Genomic DNA, 21486 nt, shown 5'->3' with positions numbered 1-21486 from the left:
AGGAAGGAAATAATAAATATGAGAGTAGCAATAAATGACATGGAGTCAAAAAAAATTACAAAACATCAGTGAAACCAAGAATTGGTTCTTTGAAAAGCTAGACAAGATTGACAATCTTTTAACAAGACCATGCATAGGTAGTACAAAACTCCATATGGCAAGACACAGCTTTGAAGGGGCATTTTAAATGGAATAATTATGAACGCTTACAGAGAATGGGGAGATACTAGAGTTTTAGCCATTCAGAATTGTGTGAAATCATGATCAACCAGGGCATTTAGTGGAGACTGTAGAGTGGATAATTTCTTATAAGCAGGGCTTACCTATCTGTGGAGTGAAGGCTGTGCCAGATCCAATCTAGACAAAGAAATAAACCCTGATCAAACTGATACTCAAGTAATTTAATTGGCTCCCCTTCCTTACAACAAACACTCAAACTGTTTGAAAGGAAGAAAACAATATCCAGACCCTCAACAATGTAATATTTATAATATCCATCATGCAATTAAAAAATAGTATATGTGCCAATGGGCAGGAAAATTTGATACATAACCAGGATAAAAATAAGTCAATAGAAACAGACTTATAAGTGACAGATTTTGTGGAACTACCAACAAGAATGCTAATCAGTTATTATAAATATTTTTTAAGAAAAATATATACATAAAGGAAGGTATTGGAATAAAAGGAACTTCTAGTTATGAAAAATACAGTCTCTGAATTTAAATGTCACTGGATATTAAGAGTAGAATAGACATTGCAGAAGACAAAGTCATTGAGCTTGAAGGTATTGTAATAAAATCAGTCCAAAATGAAAGATAGCCTCAGTGACTTATGAGGCATATGAAATTGTCATATATATATACTTATATATATATAGCTAAAGTTCTGGAGCGGTGCAGAAACATATTTGAAGAAATTATGGAAGAAAATTTTCTAAATTTGATGAAAACTTTTAAACTCACAGATCTAAGAACTCAAGGGACCCAAATGAGGATAAAAATAGACACCAAAGCATATCAAAATTAATTTGATGAAAATGGGGATTTTTTTTAAAAAAGTAGCCAGAGCAGGGGAGGAATGTGAAGAAAAATCTGAAAGTATTCATTAAAGTATGCCAGCTAGAAGACAAAAGAGTGACATCTATCAAGTACTGAAAAAATAGTTGTAACCCCAGAATTCTATACCCAGCAAAAAATATTCTTCAAAAATAAAAGACAAAACAAACACTTTTTTATTTAACAATAAGCTGAGAGAATTTGTTTCACAAAGACTGGCACTACAAGGAAAGTTAGAGGAAATGTTTTATGAAAAGAGAAAAATGAAACATTAATGTATACAAGGAGTAAAGAGTACTGGAAATAGTAAATATGTTGGTAAATATAAAATATATTTTTCTTATTAAAAAATTTTGAAAAAATATTTGTTTAAAGGAAACATATTAGCTATGGCTTACTCTGACTCCCTTAGTTCTTATATACTGCTAAACATTGTCTAGTGCCTATTCTGAGGAAAGGTTTGTTGTTTTGTTTTTGTTTAAATGGAAGGCAAGAGGATTCATTTGACTAAGTAGAATGCAGATGTAAAATGTATGACAACAATAGCCCAAAGGATGGGGGAGGTGGAGAGAAATTTATATGGTAAATATTCATAAAATGAACACTCATATAACTAGAATCCTGATAATTTCTAGATATTTTGCACTTGAAGTGTATTAATCTCTGTAGTCCATAACACTGATGGAATTTGAAGTATTTTTAATGCTTTTTGACTATTTCAAATCTATATTTTCTATTAATCATTTCTTTTTATGAAACTGAATGTTCTTTAAAAAGGCCAGTGATTGAGCAGTACTTTGGCATCTTTTTAACTGAAATGCCTTATAGAAGGCATTGCACATTTGCTTTAATAGAAATTAGGGAATAGGAAATGGGAGAGAATATGCTACAACGTAGAAATTTTGGTTTAAATCTGTTGTATTCTTTTCTCTCTTGTTTTAGAAACATTTATACTTTTTTTAATTTATTTTTTCAAATACATTTGTCTCTGTAAATATACTTTTTAGAATTGTACTTCCTTCTGTGTTTTTGTTTATGTTTCCATATTGCAGAGTTACAGTAGTTAATAATAACCCAGTGCTTCTTTCCATTAGCCTTTTTCACATTGTGTTCTCATATTATTAAATTCAGTACTCTTTATGGTATACCTCTGTTAGTATAATTTGGTAGTTTTATAATCATGTTATTTGCATCAATGTTTGTAAATGTAAGTTTTAATAACACAATCTGTTTGAAAACTACCAGCCTGAAATATTCTTATATTAGTAAAGTGGTAATGATATCATCACATGAGATTTCAAAATAATGAATGCATTTTTGCAGCTTCTATGAATTGGATGTATACTATTCATTTTTATATTTATTTACTAATAAAGTTATTTTTAGTAAGTCTTACAGAATTATGAAACTAACTAGAAACAAAATAACCGTAAAGGGCATTCTGATGGTTGCCTTGAGCTGTTTATTTTGCCGTACATTCTCAAATTAAGCTTACCTCAGTGAACATGTCTTCACTGGTTTTAAAAGACAAGTTTAAAAAGTATGTAGTATTATTATCTGTCCTACCCTAATATACAAGGATATGTTTCTAGGCATATAATAATTATCCTTAACCTGAAGCATATGCTCATGTATACTAGGTTTATACATTTGAAGAAAATTTAGATATTGTATAAAAAGGGAAATGGCTTGACTTTGTCAAGGTCATTCATTCATATTGAAAAGACATGGCTATACTAAAGTTTTAGGTCTTAGGTCTATTTCCCTTCTATGCTTGTATTATGCCAAAGGGCAGACATCACATATTTCTTGAAAACCACCTATTTGCCAAACTAGGACTTTCTTTTTTAGTTCATTATTCCTGAAGTAGTTAGCAAGAGAGAGACAGACAGACAGACAAATCTAGGTTATTTTTGCTCTCTTTAAGTACATTTAAGTGACTTTTCCCAGGATGTTTTTGTTAAATATGGAAATCTAATTACTTGAAATACATAATACACATTGAAACGACTAAAATTACCATAAGCGCTGCTTGCCATTCAGCTGGATCAAGGAAGTTCAATGAATTATGAGCAAAATTTGAAAAGTTGGACAAGTAGCATTGTAAATGTGCCATTTTCAACTCTTCTCCTAGAGGTTGACAAGGTACATGTAGAGACTCCGAAAAGCTTTTCGGTGGACTTCTCAAACTTTTACTATTGCCCTAAAACTCATATGTGTTAGGAACTTGGTTCGTGTTTCCTTCAATGTAAAATACATGTAAATTAAGAAAACATCATGGCATTGAATTTGGCAATGATTTCTTGGATATGCAACCATCTCCATAATCCAGTTTTGGAACATTTTTATTACCCCCAAAATATCCTTTGTGCCAGTTTACAGTCAATCCCTAATCCTTGCCCCAGGCAACCACTGATCTACTTTCTGTCTCTATGGAGTTATCTGTACCTGACTAAATTTTAAAATTTTTTTCCATATAACCTTTTTTTAAAAACTAACATTTTGTAGAAATTGGGCATGGAGAGGAAGTATCTCACATAATCTCTCATCAAACTTTGTGTGCTTTTTATAAATTTCTCTTCACTGATTTACCATTTCCCTATTGTTTTATTTTTATTTTAAATCTTTGTCAAAAGCAAATTTGACTATGGGGGGATAAATGGTGATGGAAGGAGACTTGGAGTAGTAAAAACACAATACAATATACGGATGATGTATTGTAGAATTATATCCTTGAAACGTATGTAATTTTATTAAACAATGTCACCCCAATAAATTCAATAATAAAAAAGAAAAAGAAAAAGAAAAAAAAAAAGAAAACAAAAATTTTTAATTTGAATAAACCAAACTTAGTTATTAAGAGTGTATCAAAGCATTTTATCTACACTGAACACAGATAGAAATATCAGAAGTTCCCAAATGCATTTAACATTTGGGTTAAACATTAAAAATGTACTTTTTTTCCTAGTAAAACTTTGTCTCAAGTAACTTATTGAAAACTCTAAACCATAAGTATTTTTAATATTACTTTAGAACCAAGAAGAGGCAATGCATATTGGGGAATTAGGATAAAATAGATATGTGTGTTTTTACTTAGGAATCACAGAGATAAAAATAGATGCAACCTGAGATATCTGCATCCAGAGCTTATTATTTTTCCTCATCAGTTAGCCACCAGTTTTTGGTACCATGTAGATGGAGTTTTTTATTATTTGTATGATAATTGAAATAATCGGGTTCGTATGAGATTATATTAAAATAACAGTTTAAAGAATTGTAAGTATTGAAAAACTAATTTTGGGACCTTTAGATCTATATCTCTATTTTTAATAACTCTGTCTATTCAGGAAAAGCAGTGTGAAGGTGGGTTGGTTAATGTTCAAAGCATATATGAAACTGCCCTTTCTTCACCTCGGAATCCTGAAGCCAAACATACACTTGCTTCTCATTCCTCTTGGCTTGTTAAGCTCTTAGCATTCAGTCGTACAATTTGCTGGCCCTGCTGGTTTTGTACTAAAGTTGTAGCTGTTTTTGCTGTTTTACGTGGTTGGCTATGTGTCTTTTGTTGTTTCAGTACTTTGTAATAGCAAAAACAGCATTTGCAGTTTTATTAATTTGGGACAATATTGTAGCTTGTAGAAATCTTTTGAAAGTAGTATTGTTTACATAAGAGATAACTTTTATTTGGAAGAAAGTGTAATTTGTATCATTAATAACTTTTAAAATAGACTATTAAAAGTCACATCATAGGCCAGTTGTAGCTTAACTAACCTATCTCCTTTTACAAATATAATACAAGAAATCGCTGAGGTTCATTTCCCATTTGCTGAATTTAAACCCTGGCAAATAGTAATGATCATGTTTTTGCTTAGGAAAACAGTCACTTACTTGGTGAAAATTTTTTTCCTCCTAGATTTGAAATGCTCTTTCCTTTGTATCCATGCAAAGTACAGAATTTTCTAAAAAATAATTCAATGGGACCAGGCTAAAGCAGAAGGCCCCCAATGATGAACATTATAGATGGTACGTGCAAGGCAATTTTTTTTGTCTACTTTGGGCAGTATACATTTAATGTGTTTTCAAGTATGTCATGTGTCCAGATGCCAGGACAATCTGTGCATTAAAAAGACATTAAAGTAAAAGTGAGTAAAATATTTGTGAATGCTTCTTGGAGGACGCCAGGGAATTTGTGATATAATTATGTTTGGATCAACTAATTCTATTAGGGTTTAGGACAGACAAGTGTATTGCTTTCTTGTAGCAATTATTAGCATTTTTATGATACAGATTTTTAACACTCCTGTACGCTTACACCTGTCTCATATTTATTTCTCCCCCTATCTGTGACATTAGGAACTAACTATTTTGCCCAATATGGTCCATGAAAGAGCTGAGCTTGTAAACCCTGGCAGGGATTTGGTGCTTGTTTAATATTCAGCTTCCTTGGCCCACCCCCAAACTTACTGACTGGTTATCTCTGACGAGTGAGGCCGCGGAAACTATATTTAATTATTCAATTTTAAAAACACAGTTATCTTCAGTTTCTCCTCTGCCTCATGCCCCCATCTGAGCTGTTCCCGAATTCTAAGAGGTCAAATACCAAATACATGTTCTTTCTATTTGCTGCATTCCTGCCTTAGTGGGTTACCTCATGTTATTTTTCCTCACAAATGTTGTCATCAAACCTCCCAATCTTTCTAATCTATTAAAAGGTGTCTGATTTGGTCACCTTACCACCCAGCACCCTTTTATGATCTCCTGCTGAGTTCATAAAAAATCTGAAGTTTCAGATAATTACTGAAAGCTTCCACAATTAAGTATTACTACCCCATTCAGCCTCCACCAAAAGATCTTACAGCCCCTGCTCAGGCCTCACATCTACTTCGAGCAGCATTTCTCAGATGCTGGTACAGAGAAAAATGCCCCATGAATGTTTAAAAAAAAGTAATGGTTCTCAAACATTAATGACCCTTCCCCCAAAATGAAATAGAAAATCACAAGAAACTGGATGTTCCTAGTCCTTAGTCCTTTAGACTGAGTCGGTGGGACTGTGCTGGGACCCAGGAATGTGCATTTTAAAGAGCATCCCAGGGGATGGATGGATCACATTTTGACTAGGGCTTATGTAGAGCCTCTAGTCTCTGCTTGAGAATGTGTGCCTCAAGCTCTTGAGGCTCTTGAGACCTGAATTTTTCCTCTGAGATGTTTGGTTCCAGCCAGCTGACCCTTTCCAGAGGGACTGGGATTTCCCACGCCACAGATGGCTCCTGAGAGGTCTCATTATTCAGTGCAGTTCTCAGTACTTTTGAGATAAGGTAGTTCAGGATGCTACAAATTTCTGTTACCTTCATTCACTGTCCAAGATGATCTGTTTGGCCATTTGTCTTCCCCTGAACGCTTATGTCCATATTGTTCTGTTTTGATTGATTTGTTTGTTTATTTATTGAACCAATCTCTTGATATTCCCATCCCTCTTATATTTTTCTTTTTATATCTCTTGAATCCCATCCATCCTCAAGTACTTCAGTGATTATTCCTTTTACTTCTTGACATTAATTGAAATCTTATTCTCTCAGAGACACAATTTCCCTGAAGCCATCTTAAGTGGAAACGGCTCCGCACATACCTGTGGATTAAGGGTCTGGTTGCTATTTTTTTGCTACCTTCAGATCATTGACTTTTCCATGCATATAAGATGAAACAAACAAAAAACCCCAACTCCTTTGTGGTTCATTCCACTTGACTCTAGTGCCCTCTACCTCTTTTTACTGTTACCTGTCTATATTCAGGTCACTCTTCAGTCTTCCTAATTTAGAGTAGCTCAGAGTCTTTCCTTTTACCCTAGCCCGAGTCCTGCCGCCATCCTGGGTGCTCATTCACACGTATGAAGTAGTAGTATCCTGGTCTCTCATTTCCTTCACTTATTTGTCATCATCTTTTCCTATCACTTTTGTTACCCTGGATCATAACCTGCTCCATTTCAATAACACTAACTACCTTACAGTTTATTCATAACCTTGGTTCTTTTTGGATAAAAGAAGTCCATTTTACTTCTAATACTTTCATTATCTGACCTCGTTCAAATCTTTAAGTCCAAAAACTTTCTATTTAACTTGAAACCCCCTGCTTTCTTCACTTTCTTTCCTAGTTTAGACTCCATGATACATCATTTCACCCACTTTTTAAAAGTTTTTATTTTTTAAATCATGTTTATTCTATTACAGTTGTTTCAGTTTTTCCCCCTTTGCACCCCTCCACCCACCCCACCCCCCATCCCACTCCCACAGTCAATTCCCACTCTGCTGTCCATGTCCATGGGTCATGTCATTCAGACATGGTCTTTGTCTAGTCCCTTCCCCTTCTTTCCACCATTGTCCTCCTTCCCTAGCTCCCCTGGTCACTTTCAGTCTGCTCCGTGTTTCCATGCCTGTGGTTTATTTTATTCGTTAGTTTATTTTGTTGAATAGATTCCACTTATAGGTGAGATCGTATAGTATTTGTCATTTACCGACTGGCTTACTTCACTTAGCATAATATTCTCCAGTTCTGTCCATGTTGTCTCAAAAGGTAGGAGTTCCTTTCTTCTTTTTTTTAAATGCAGATTGATTTTATTTATTTTTTTAATGTCAAAATCCATTATAAAATATTTCAAAAATGTAAATCCATTATAAAGTCTCAGCAATTAAAACGAGACACCAGCACAGAAATAATCAAGTAGCTTAATGAAATAAAATGAGCATTCTAGAAACAAACATATATATCTGTCTAACAATGTAATATATGATTAAATTGATAGTTCAGATCAGTGGGGAAAATAAGGCTTATTCAACAAATAAGGTGCATGGACCATTGTTACTTGAAATAAAACAAATAGCCCTATTTCACACATTATACAAAAAATATTCAGGTGACTTAAAAATCAACATGTAAAATCTAAGGAGTTTTAGGAGAAAATACAAACTAATATTTTTTTTACCCTGAAGTGAAATATTCAAATCCAGAAGCTGTAAGCTAAAATATTGACAGTATGACTATATTAAACATTTAAGACTGTACAGTAATATGCATATAAAAAAATTGAAGGACAAGTAATAGAATAAGAAAGTATTTGCAACACATCTATAAAAGGGTTAATAGTCTTTTTTTTTTTTTTAGGTAAAAAAATTCAACAAACATATAATCAAACTATGGATAAAGAATACCAAAAAGTCATTTTTTATAGTCTCCTGAATTCTTTGCCCTACTGCCCTTCTGTCATGCCTGTCTGGGGTAACCTAAACTTTCCTTAATCCAGCTCTCTGTCCCTTCCCTATGTTAGCAGTGAGCAGCTGACCACTCAGAAATAAATATATTATTTGCAGTTATGTAGTTTGCTGCTACCATGGTTTATGGTTACCAAATTAATTTGGCCTCTTAGTGCTTCTCATTAACCCTGTTTTCTCTAGACAACTCTTTCTATTCCTCCACAGTATAAATTCCAGCCTCTGTACTCTCACATCTCCAAACTTCCCATCTTCCATTTCACTCTTAGGAGATAATCTTGCATTCTACTTCATAGTGAAAGTAGAGTTACCAGATAAAGCTCCCTCTACTTTGGGCTACCCAGCCTCAAATCTTACATGTTTATTAACCATCCATTTTTCTCTTTCCTGTTAAAGCTTTCGAGGTAGTCTGATAGAATTGTTCTTTCAAGTGTGCACTGGATTCTGTCTCTTTCTATCTACTTGGATTCTGTCTTCTCAATCATGGTTTCCGTTTTTTTATTGTTGTTGTTGGTTTTTTTTTTTTTTTTTTTGTATCTTTAGCCTTTGCTTTGTACTGGCTCTTTCTACGTATTTTGATCAGCTTAGATTTCCACCTGTATTCCAAAACAAAAGTCCTTAAGAGTAAAACAAAACAAAGCATAACCAAAAAGCCTCCCTCAACCTCAATTTGAACCTCTCTATACACTATCCTTTCTCTTTACTCCCTTTTATTTTGTAATAGATTTGTCTATACTTTCCATCTCTGCTTTCTCACCTTTTACTTATTCCTTAGCCCATAGCGGGTCAGTGTTTCAATGTGTGCCAGGGAAGGAGCAGGTATAATCATCACTGTTAAATGATGTTGCAGGCACCTGTAAAACTGATGATGTTTCAAAGACCTGTAAAACTGATGACTGCCCATTCAATTTAGGACAAAGAGCCATGCTTCTCTCACTCACTCAGCATAGTGTTTTTCATATTTATCTCCATTGTTATGTATTATCAGTTATTTTGCTGATTAGTATATTACGCGATGTGAAAAAACCACTGTTCTTACGTCAGTCAATATTGGAGCTCTTTTCAGTTTTGGCTATTATGAATCAAGATGCTATGAACATCCTTGTATAAAGCCTTTTTTTTTGTAGGCATATGTATTTATCTCTTAGGTAAATATGTAGAAGTGGAATTACTGGTAGTTAACTTTGTAAGAAATTGCGAAACAATTTTCCAAAGCGGTTGTATGATTTCACATTCCCATCAGCAATGTATGAAAGTTTCAGTTGCTTCACATCCTCCCAATATTTTGTATGGTAAATCTTTACTTGAACTGTTCTAGTGTGTGTGTAGTGCTATCCAAATTTTAATTTGCATTTTGCTGATTACTGATGGTGTTGAGAACTTCTTTATGTGTTTATTTCTCATTTGAATATCTTCTTTGGCAGAATTTCTGTTCAAGGCTTTTACTCATTTTTTTATTGGGTTGTGTTGTATTCTATTTATTTTTTTTTACACATTCTGGATGCAAGTTCTTTGGGCATATATAGGTATTATGAATATTTACTTCCTTTTGATTACTCACCTTTATTTTCTCACTGTATCTTTTGATGAGAAGAACCTAATTTTGATGAAGTCCAATACATCCTTTTTTTGCTTTTATAGACTGTACTCTCTTTGTTCTAGGAAATATTTACCTACTCCAAATTCATGAAAGTAATATCTTTTTCCTAGTAGCTTTATTGTTTAACTCTTTTTTTTTTTAAGGTCTATGATCTATCCTCAATTGAATTTTGTGGACGGAGCGAGATAAGCGTCCAGGTCTTTTGTTTGCGTGTTTTCTCCATAAGGATATACAGTTGTTTCAGCACTGTTTGTTGATACTGTATTCATTTTAGTCCCATGATATGGCTGGAGGGTTTGTCCCAATGGCTAAGAGTCCTTTCCTGGAATGTGAATTTGCGGGTTACACAAATTACTGTCCTGTAGATACTTATGAACTTTTATATCAGCATTGGCAAGTGATCAGATTTAGAAATCAGCTTTTCAAATATTAAAGTTTTTACATACTCTTTCTGCAGCAATAAAGGAAATTAATTAGTAAGGAAAAGATGAGGTGGTTGCCTTGATCCCTTAAAACATTAGGAAGGCTACTGCTTTGCCCTCCAGTTTAATACAATAGGAATTTGTTCATCAATATAATGACTTATCTTGATATATTTATATCAAAGTATACATTTTCTACTTGAATACAAAGAATATACACTTTGATAGTCTTATAATTGACTATTTTGTTTTAAATTGACTATTCATTTCTGTATGTATGTACAGTTATCTCTTGAGATCTGAATTACGTACCCTTGCTTGAAATATTAAAATATAGATTCCATAAGTGGGGGAATATGGAAGTGACTTTGAAAGTAAATTTAAGAGCATGAGTAAATTCATGAAAGTGTGAATGAGCTTGCCAAACTCATAGAACTAAAAGCTGGATTTGATAGTGCATTGGAACATGAGGAAAAACAAATGATAAACTTGGACACTAATGGTTCTTATATTAAGGATTTTTGCTTTATTTAGGAAATAGGCCGTCATATTAATTACATGATCAGTTTGAATTTTTAAACTACTACTTTGCCAACAATGTAATGTTTCCAAAGATCAGGGCCATGTGTCTTTTTTACTTACTATATTCATCCCTGTATCTAGAATGAGATTGTGTTTTCATGATTGTTTCGCAATTGTAACCCAGTAATAACCAAACATCTTTTCTGCATATTTATAATTTCATACCTAAGTAGGAGTTTTCTTAGTAAGGGTCTATATTTTAGTCTTAAAAATTGAGATGATTATTTTTCTGGAGTCATAAGTTGGATTTTTTTTTAATAACCTGTGTTTTAATCTGTATTTAAATGTCACAATCTGGATTGAATACTTTTTTTTTTTCTGAACAAACATATGTGAAGGCTTCAGGTTTCTTATTTCTTTACTTGTTCTTTATATATTTCATACGAAAGATATAAATTAGCAATAAAATAACTTGACCAGAATGTGATTAAATGTGAAACTACTCTTTGTGTGTTTTCACTTTAGTTTTTCCTTTTTATTGAATTTATTGGGGTGATGCTAGTTAACAAAATTATACAATTTTTGGGTGCACACTTCTACAACACTTCATTTATATACTGTCTTGTGTTTACTGCCCCATATCAAGTCTTCATCCATCTCCATTTATACCCCCACACCCTCCTCCACCCTGCTCCACACCCTGCGCCCAAATCACCACACTGTTGTCCATGTCCATGAGCTTTTCTTTTGTCTTCTTCTGATTAATTCCTCCATCCCCATACTGAGCCCCCCACTCCCACGGCTGTCAACCTCCTCTCTGTGAGCCTTTCTTTGTTCTGATAGTTCATTTTGTTCATTAGATTCCACTTATGAGTGCAATCATATGATACTTGTCTTTTTCTGGCTGGTTTATTTCACTTATCATAAAGTGGTCCAGATCTGTCTATGCTATTGCAAAGAATATAATTTTCTTTTTTATGGCTGAGTAGTGTTCCATTGTATAAATATACCACAACTTTTTAATCCACTCATCTACTGATGAACACTGGGCTACTTCCAAATCTTGCCTATTATAAATAATGCTATAGTGAATACAGGGGTGCATATATACTTTCAAATTACTGTTTCAGTTTTCTTTGAATAAATTCCCAAAGTAGAATTGCTGGGTCATTGGAAGTTTCATTTTTAATTTTTTGAGGTAACTCCATACTTCCTTCCACAGTGGCTCCAGCAATCTGCATTCCCACCCATACTGTACGAGGGTTACCTTTTCTCCACATCCTCACCAGCACTTGTTGTTTGTAGATTTATTCATGATAACCATTCTGGCAGATATGAGGTGGTACCTCATTGTAATTTTAATTTGCATTGTCTAATGATTAATGGTACTGAGCATCTTTTCATATGTCTATTCGCCATCTGTATGTTCACTTTTGAGAAGTAACTATTCAGGTCCTTTGCCCATTTTTAATTGGATTGTGTTTTTTGTTGTTGTTTTTTTTTTGGTGTAGAGTTGTGTAAGTTTTTTATGAATTTTGGTTATAATTTCTTATCAGATGTATTGGCAGATATATTCTCCCCATTAGTGCCTGTTTTTCTATTTTATTGATTGTGTCCTTTGCTATGAAAAAACTTTTTCGTTTGATGTAGTGCCATTTGTTTATTTGTTCCTTTCCCTTGCCTAAGGATCTATATCAGAAAAAATATTGCTAAGAAGATGTTAGATATTTTACTGCCTGTGTTCTCTTCTATGATTTTTATGGTTTTGAGTCTCACATTTAAGTCTTTAGTCCATTTTGAGTTTATTCTTCTGTATGGGGTAAGTCGGTGGTCTAATATTACTTTTTTGAATGTAACTGTCCAATTTCCCCAGTCATTTATTGAATAGACTGTCTTTACCCCTTGTATTTTTTCCCTCCTTTGTCAAATATTAATTGACCATAAAGGTGTGGGTTTATTGATCTGTATGTCTGTTTTTATGCCATTATCATGCTGTTTTGATTACTATGGTCTTGTAGGATAGTTTATATCAGGTAGTGTGATTTGTTCTTCTTTCTCAAGATTGCTGTCTCTATTTGGGATCTTTTGTAGTTCCATATAAGTTTTTAGAATATTTGTTTTAGTTCTATGAAATACACCATTGGTATCTTCATAGGAGTTGCATTGACTTTATAGATTACTTTGGGTAGTATGCACAATTAAATAACATTAATTCTTCCTACCATGAACACATTATATCCTTCCACTTATTTATATCTTTCTTTCTTCGGTTTCTTATAATTTTTCTTGAGTTCAGGTCTTTTACATGCTTGGTTAAATTTATTCCTCTTCTTTTTTTGAAGCAATTGTGAATGGGATTGTTTTCTTAGTTTATCTTTCTGATAGTTCATTACTGGTGTATAAAATGCAGTTGATTTCTGGATTTCTTTTTATCCTACTTATTTACTGAATTCATTTGTCAGTTCTAGGAGTTTTTGGTGGAATCTTTAAGGTTCTTTATATATAGCATCATGTCATTTGCATGTAATGACTGTCTTACTTTTTCTTTTCCAATTTGAATACCTTTTACTTCTTCTCTGATTGCTATGGCTAGCACTTCCAATACTATGTTAAATAAGAGTGGTTAAAGTAGACATCCCTCTCTTGCTCCCGATCTTTAGGAAAATGATTATAATTTTTCCCACTGAGTAATTTGTTGTGGCTTTGTCATCTACAGCCTTTGCTACATTGAGTTATGTTCCCTCTCTTCTCACCTTGCTGAGAGTTTTAATTATAAATGGGTGCTGGATGTTATCAGATGATTTTTCTGCATCTATTGATATGATCATGTGGTTTTTATCTTTCATTTTATGCTATATTACATTTATTGATGTGCAGATATTTAACCAACCTTGCATCCCTGAATAAATCCTTCTTGATCATGGTGTATGATCTATTTAATGTATTGCTAGATTCAGTATGTTAATTTTTGCTTGAGGATTTTTGCATATATGTTCAATAGGGATATAGCCTACGATTTTCTTTTTTTGTAGTATTTTGATCTGGTATTAGAATTAGGATAATTATGGCCTTGTAAAATGAGCTTGAGAGTCTTCCCTCTTCTTCAATTTTTGGAATAGTTTGAGAAGTATAAGTGTTAGTTTTTCTTTGAATGTTTGTAAAAATTCACCTGTGAAGCCATCTAGTCTAGGACGTTGGTTTGGTGGGGCTTTTTTGTTTACTGCTTCAATTCATTAGTTGTAGTCTGTCTTATTGCAATTTTCTGAGTCTTCATGGCTCAGTGTTGAGGGATTGTATTTTTCTAGGAATTTATCCATTTGTCCAGATTGCCCAAATGTTGGCATATAGTTGCTTTTAATATTTTCTTACAATTCTTTGTATTTCTTTGGTGGTGTTACTTTTTTTAATATCTGATTTTATTTATTTAGATCCTCTGCTTCATCCAGCCTACTTTGTATTCCTTCTATTGTGTTCTTCATTCCAGATACTGTATTCTTTTCTGATTGGTCTTTCTTAATGGTGTCTATGTCCTGTATCATGCAGTTGGCATCATAATAACCATTACTGTATACTTCATTAGTGATAAATTGCTTACCTTTATTTAATTTAGTTCTTTTACTAGAGATTTCTCATGTTCTTTTATTTGGGGCCTTTTCTTTATCTCCCTATTTTGGCTGCCTCTTCATGTTTGTTTCTATGTATTAAATAGTTCTGCTCTGACTCCCAGTCTTCGTAGGGTGGCCTTATATAGTAGGTGTTCTGTGGGGTCTAGTGATTGTCTCTTTGATCACCTGAGCTGGGTGCTCCAGCAATGTCCACTGGGTGGGTTATGTGGGCACTCCTATTATAATTGAATCTTGATTGCTGTTGCCCTGTTTGTGCATGGGATCATTCCTATGGCTGGCTGACTGTAAGGCACAGCCTCAAGCCCAGTGTGTGAATTATTGTCCAGGTGGTGACCACATGTAGCAGAAGTCACCACAGCGGTGGTTGGTCCCTGCCAAGATTTCTCTCTGGATATGCTGCATATGAAGCTTATTAGATCCTGCTCTGATGTTGTCTGAAGCTGGCCACTGAGTGTGTTGATTCTGCACTTTGAGAGGGACTTTGGTTAAGACCAGTGTAAGACACTACCTGTAACTGGCTTTTGGCAACCTCTTTGGAGCTTCAAGTGACCCATAGTTTGAGGCTACCTCTGCAGGGCCCGGATCTCACAGGAAGGACTAGGTATGCACCAAGGCCAGCTTTTATTAGCACTGGCCATGGGGCAGGTCAGCGAAAGTCCCAAGGCACCCTGAGGTCCTCTCAGCCTGCCTCTACCTGCTGGCTGCCTGTTAGGCATGTTTATTGAAAGAACTCTGGCTGTGCTCCTCAGCATGGCTTATGTTCCACAGAGGGGGGCAAGAGGGTGTCCTGGGTGTGGGGTTTCACTTTCTTCAAGGCTGATGCTGCGTGGAGTGGAATGCTTCACCCAAGGAAGATGGCATCTCTGATATGAGAGAATGGCTTCACAAAGGTATCCTGGCAACTGTCTCTGCAGTTCTCAAGAGCCACAAACCCCAGACTTTCTTCACGCAACTCTAGTCCACTCTATCCTCCCTTTGCCAGAGCCCTGGGTAACTGCCATGAATGAAATTCTGTGTGTTGACCCTTTAAGAGGGTGTCTGTGTCTCTACTGGACTCCCAGCTGTCCCTGGTAGTCAGCAACCCTATTACTTTTCACAGTCAGATGTCATATGGGTGTCTCTTCCTGGCTCTGGTGTTCTGGGCCGGGGAATCTGCCTTGGGGTTTAGATTCCATACATCTCAGGGGAAACCCCCATGCTGCTGAGATATCCCTTCAGGACCCCAGCTGCCACCCATAGATGCAGGTCCAGCGTTTTTCGTGTCTGTGCCCTTCCTGCTATTCTCTATGTGGGTTCTTCTGTAAATCCTTGAATATTAGACTTCTCTTCAGCTAGTCTGAAGTTGGTTATTTAGGATGATTATTCTATAATTTATTTATAATCCAATTTGGTCTTTGGAGGACGTGAGTAGTAGCTTCCACCTACTTTGCCTCCATCTGGGATGTCCTACTTTTGTTTGTTTTCAAAGGTTGCATATGAAGCTTACAAATACATGTGGTAAGTTGCTGTGCAAAACAAATTTAAGGAATTATATTAAAACTAAAACACCCTTTAATCTTAAAACTTCTAAAGAGTATAAAGTTTAATTAAGTGAAAAATTATGAATTATTTAAATATGCAATTTACATATTAAATAAATCAGTATTTTCTTCTTTAAATATGTGATATCAGGTTCCAAGAATATAATAAACTGATTATTTAACCTGAAATTAATCCCACAGCAAGATTTATAAATAATAAATATTATCTTAAAAACCCATATTTTAGTTTTTTTAGGTCTTAGAGCAAGTTAGTTCCTCAGAGAATGTAGTGTTCCTTATAAAAGAAGGCAATGAGATATCATTTCCAAGGAACTAAATTGTGAAAACAATTTTAGTATTGTACATGCTAATATAAATCTGTTATTCCCTTTTCACATACATTAGAGCACATTTTAAATTGTGAATTATCCTGTATGCAAATATCTGTCTTAGTAGAAATCGTGGCTATATGTGCTGAGTTCTCCCTGGATTTCTTGGAAGTTTACTAGCTAATCATCAATAGAATAGAAACAAATGCTGATTACTACAAGCCTTTGAAGAACAAAGGAAAGTCAGAATATTTTAGAGATTCCTGATTCCTGAGGAATTGACAGTTTGCACCATACACATGAATAGATATCTCTTTAAATCATTTAAAATAGCCTTAGTATTTTTTTAGGAAAGTAAATATTTTCTAACTTCTTATGTTTATTGCAGCTAATAAAATGTGGGTCATTTGTGCAATGTGTGCATTTCCTAGGCCCATTTGTTTAAATATTTGGTAGACTGTCACTTTGCTTAAAGAATAAAAAATAATAAACACAAGAATAAAGTTTACAGTTTTGAAGTTTTGATTAGGGATTACCAATCACTAAACAAACATAGAGCATCCAGTCAAGATGGAGGCATAGGTAAACATGCTTTGCCTTCTCACACAACTACAGTGGAAATTATAACTATACCTGAAAACAAATATCACCCAGAACCATCAGAAAAATCAAGCTGTATGGAAGTCTGACAACCAAGGATTTAAAGAAACACAATCATCAAGACAGGTAGGAGGGACAAGTATGCAAAGATGGGCAGCAAGGCATGGAGGGGCGGCAGACTGGGCAGTCCCACATTCATGTGTGGTGGATAAAAATAGGAGGGATACCTCAGGACTGAGGGATCCCAGCTCCAGGCCAGACCACACAGCCCCAGGGTTCCAGCACCAGCAAGATAAATTCCCATAACTTCTGGCTATAAAAACCAGTGGGGGTTGGGGGCAGCAGAAGAACTTGCTGGCTTTTCAGCAGCCTCCTCTTAAAGGGCCTGTGGGAACTCAACTTAGAGAGGCCCACCACCTCTTGGATTCAGCACCAGGGAAACAGCTGGGAGGGCACTATGGGGAGAAAGTGAAGTGACTGGAAACAGGGCAAGTGCCAGGCAAATCTCTAGAAGCCAGGTAACAGCATTGTCCTGTCTCCAAGCACTCCCACGACCGAGAGCCACAAAGCAGTGAAGTGGGTTGCCCTGCCCTGGAGGTTACCTAAGGATCCGCCCCACACAATTTACAGGTGCCCTTTCTACAATAGGCCACAATACTAGAATAGGGAGTCAAAGCATCTCTGCCTAATACACAGAAACAAACACAGGGAGGCTGCCAATTGAGGAGACAAAGAAATATGGCCCAAATGAAAGAACAGAACAAACCCCAGCAAAGAACTAAAAGAAATAGAAATAAGCAACCTATCATATGCAGAGTTCAAAACACTGGTTGTCCGGATGCTCGAAAAACTCATTGAGTACAGCAACAGTATAGAAAAGACCCAGGCAGAAATGAAGGTTACATTAAGTGAAATGAAATTATAAAAACTTAGGTTCTTTAGATTTTTTGGCTTAATTTTATATTTCAAGTTTATTTTTGAATAAGTAAATTTCAGTTAACTTTGGTGAAAAACGTTGCCTCTGGATCTATTATTTTTGTTTACTACAAGTAATGAGTGAATAAAATACTGGCCTCGAAAGTGTTATCTCTGTTGGGTTGTTGGTTTAAGTGACAAGGAAGGAAGGAATTGGAGGAATAGTAGTGAGTGCCTGTTTTGGTAGATAGTTTAAGTAATTTGCTTTTTAAAATTTAAGGTGTTCCATAAAGGCAAAAGACAAAACTAAATTAACAGGGAATAATGTTTTGTGCATTTATTCATTTAAACTAACTTCTCTCCTAAACTTAAGTTATGTATTGTTTTATCCCCACACAATCAAGAAATCAAGAGTAAAATAACTTGACTCCTCTTTACAATGAACAAATATAAAGTACTATGCAAATGGTTTCTGTATGAATTAATATATTTTGACTTTTTTAGGGTACTTGTAGTAACAATTATTTTTAATGTTCTGAATTACAAAATTTGAGAATATAGGATTAGGTCATGTTCTGGTTTTATTTCTGGAATTTTAAAGGTGTGTAATCTTATATGTAAGAACTTACGTTCTTTATGAGGAGAGAAAACTTAATACATTTGATTTTTTGTTTTACTTTATATATTCTTAAGTTTTTCCATAATATAAACTTGATAATATTATAAATAGAGATAGATTTTTAGTTTAATTTATAATTTTCTTATATATAAGAATGATTAATTTGGGGACACCTTTTACTATATCATGTGGGAGCATTATTAACATTATTCAGTATGACCATATATAAGTAAACAGTAGAGTTTGGTCTGAGCATATTCAAATTCATTTAGTATTTGAGAGCCTTAATAATGCTCATTAGCAAAATTACACCTTGATAATTGTGTCAGTTTATATGAAGACATCTAAACATATTTGTTTTAGTTAGGGTGATACTACTTAACTGTAACTAATAGATACAAAAGGTATAGAGACACAAATGCTGCAAGTTTACTTCTTGTTCTCACAGCAGTGTGAAAGAGGAAAACATGTTGATTGAATAGCTGATTCCTATGCAGTTATTGAGCAACCAAGATGTAATGTCTGTCTTCATCACATTTTTTTCCCAGTGTCACTCTGGAGGTTACCTCCATTTTAGCCAGATGGATGATTACATTGGAAAGTTTTTATAGGCTAGTTCTAGAATAGTAGACATATACTCATATTTCATTAGCTGAAACTCAGTCACATGCCCACAACTAGCACCAAAGGAGGCTGGAAAATATAGCCCAGGGTGCTTAGAAAGAGAGAATGTACTTCAGTTAGTAGCCAACAGTTTTTCCGATAGCCTATCTTTCTAGTTATGAAACGGCCATGCACATCCTCTTTTCTGCCTCCCCAGAAGGGAGATCCAGAAGTTTCTATCTACTGCATCCAGCACAAAGTCAAGGACGTACAGCCAAACCGCAGCATCCGCTCTCAGATTGGAATGTGGTTCCTTGAGGTTTACAGACTATGAAGTTTGCCCATTCTTCCTGAGCCTCACCAATCCCCTAAAGAATAATGATGAAGCAGAAGAAAACTGAGTCATATCTCAAATAATTGCTCCTATTTTGGAAGGGAAAAATGGAAAACACAGGAGTTATTGATCTGTCATGATGATGAAACCTGCTACACAGGAGACCGCTAAGAAGGCCCTTTGTACTGACTACAAGTGACTTGCTTATGTTACCCACGGAAAGAGTGTCCACCCGGCACTAGCAGAGCCAAACACTAAACTCTGAGAACTGCAGTGAAGAAATTAGAGTCACTTTATTTAGATCACTAAGCAAGAATAAATGGGAAAGCTATGGCTCAAAAGCCTGAGTTCCCCTTTCCAGAATTCAAGTGGGCTTTTAAGGAGTTATGGGGAGCAGGTACGCAGAAGTGCTGGTGGGGCACATTTTAATTGGAGGAGCTTGGAGCTTGGCCACTTATTGTAAAAGGGCTTCAGCACTGACTTCCTAGACAGTGGTCCCTTTGCTTCTGAAAGGCTTCCTGCGTTGGGGGGTGGCGGACAGATAGGGTGAGACTTCGGATCCGGGTGCAGCTGGAGGTCAAAGCTCTCGCCCCTCCAAGCGCTTTGGCTGTGTGACTTGTGGTTTTGGCCTGTTGTCTCTGAAAAGCAGCTCGGTATCTTGTTAAATAGGTTAGGACCATTTTGACCTGGTTCAGTGGTTACACTTATATCCTAATTATGATCTTTTTTAGATAAATTTTCATGTCTGTTGTTCTCTGTGGCTCTGCCTTCCAGATGGTTCTTCTTTCTGATCTCATATGAAGTGGATGTTACAAATCTACAGTGTTTGCATTGCTTGAGGACTGCACACTTTGCTGCTTTAAGTTTAGAGTCCCAGGGGTTGGGTTTCATTCACAGACTTTTGTAGAGAGAATTTCTGGTTTCCTCAGATTTTAGTAACCTTCTTAGCATTTCTGGTTAGTCCCATGTGCCAGTAGACACACTGCAGTGTGTATCCTAGATTTAGTTCTCTTACCTGCTTCCTTTCTAAGCTTCAGGACTTTCTGTGCTTTTCTCTCTGCATGCAATAGTGGCTGCCTTCAGGTAATCTGAAACAAGGGGCTCAGGTGAGAGAGGAACATCCTTAATCTCCTCCCCCCCTTTTTTTTAACCTAAGAAGTCTTAGTGGACCTTTGTTATTCAACACCTTTTTCACTTTTATTTCCACCTATTTGGCTTTTAGAAGTTGGCTTTTCCAACCTTGTTGGTCTCCAAATTATTTGGCTTTGTAGTCCCGTATATTTTTGCTTAAGCCCCGGTGTATTCTTGCCCGACTTATCTTTATCTTGTAGCTTCCTTCCTAGAGACAGAGGAGCAACATACGAGCACCACTCTGAGGGACCCTTAGGATCGGTAATAAGACCACACCAACATGTAATGTACTCAATCATAATATAAGTTCATTCCTTTTCCAGTAGAGTACTATGGTGGTAGACAGAATACTCCTATCCAGCCCAGGCTGACCAAGGTTCTGTGTTCCAACAAATGTACTCTTAGGGTTTGTCTAGGGATCATTTCCATCCTAGCCAATCGGACAGGGAAGGGGAATGCAGGATTCAAGGGGGAGCGTTTTGAATGCTCAGGTCTGCAAGTGACACACATCACTTCCATTCATACTCTATTGACAGCAACTCAATTACATAATTTGAACTGAGGTTAGGAAATACATTCTAACTCTGTACCAGGAACAAAAGGAGAATATAGATTTTGGTGAAGGTTACCTCAGCTACAATATTTAAACTAAAAAAAAAAATTCTAGGAGTTGAAAGCTATGTAGTGGATTAAATCAAACAGTGCATGTAATATAGTAAGAGTGAGAATATTAGTAAATGTTAGTCTTAGCCATTTTAAAGAAAGAGGAAGAACTAGAACTCAAATTCCTATACTTTTGTTACCTATGCCATGTTTTATAAAACAAAATTCAAAATATCTAAGATTCAAACTTTAGCCTTGTTAGGTAGCAAAGTAGGTAATTGGGAAGAAACACACTGTTAAGAACATGCCTACAGCCTCAAGCCATCTGAATAAATACTACAT

The 21486-nt window shown here is 35.3% G+C and overlaps 1 protein-coding gene across 2 annotated transcripts in view; it reads left to right on the top strand.

Annotated features, from left to right (window-relative positions):
• TRIQK (triple QxxK/R motif containing) overlaps nucleotides 1-21486 on the top strand; it is a 64278-nt gene that overhangs the window by 21629 nt on the left and 21163 nt on the right. Inside the window, exon 1 of one of the 2 annotated variants that reach the window (XM_054590053.1) lies at nucleotides 4970-5081. The exons of the other annotated variant lie outside the window; for it this stretch is intronic. Coding sequence (XP_054446028.1) covers nucleotides 5079-5081 — 3 coding nt within the window. The 5' untranslated portion in view covers nucleotides 4970-5078. Of the gene's footprint in view, nucleotides 1-4969; nucleotides 5082-21486 lie in introns of those variants that run through there. 2 annotated transcript variants of the gene reach the window in all.

The sequence above is a fragment of the Pteronotus mesoamericanus genome, unplaced genomic scaffold (genome assembly GCF_021234165.1).
Source record: "Pteronotus mesoamericanus isolate MK-2021 breed Mesoamerican mustached bat unplaced genomic scaffold, CSHL_Meso_final scaffold_174, whole genome shotgun sequence".
Lineage (NCBI taxonomy): Eukaryota > Metazoa > Chordata > Mammalia > Chiroptera > Mormoopidae > Pteronotus > Pteronotus mesoamericanus.
This window is presented reverse-complemented; position numbering and strand designations above follow the sequence as displayed.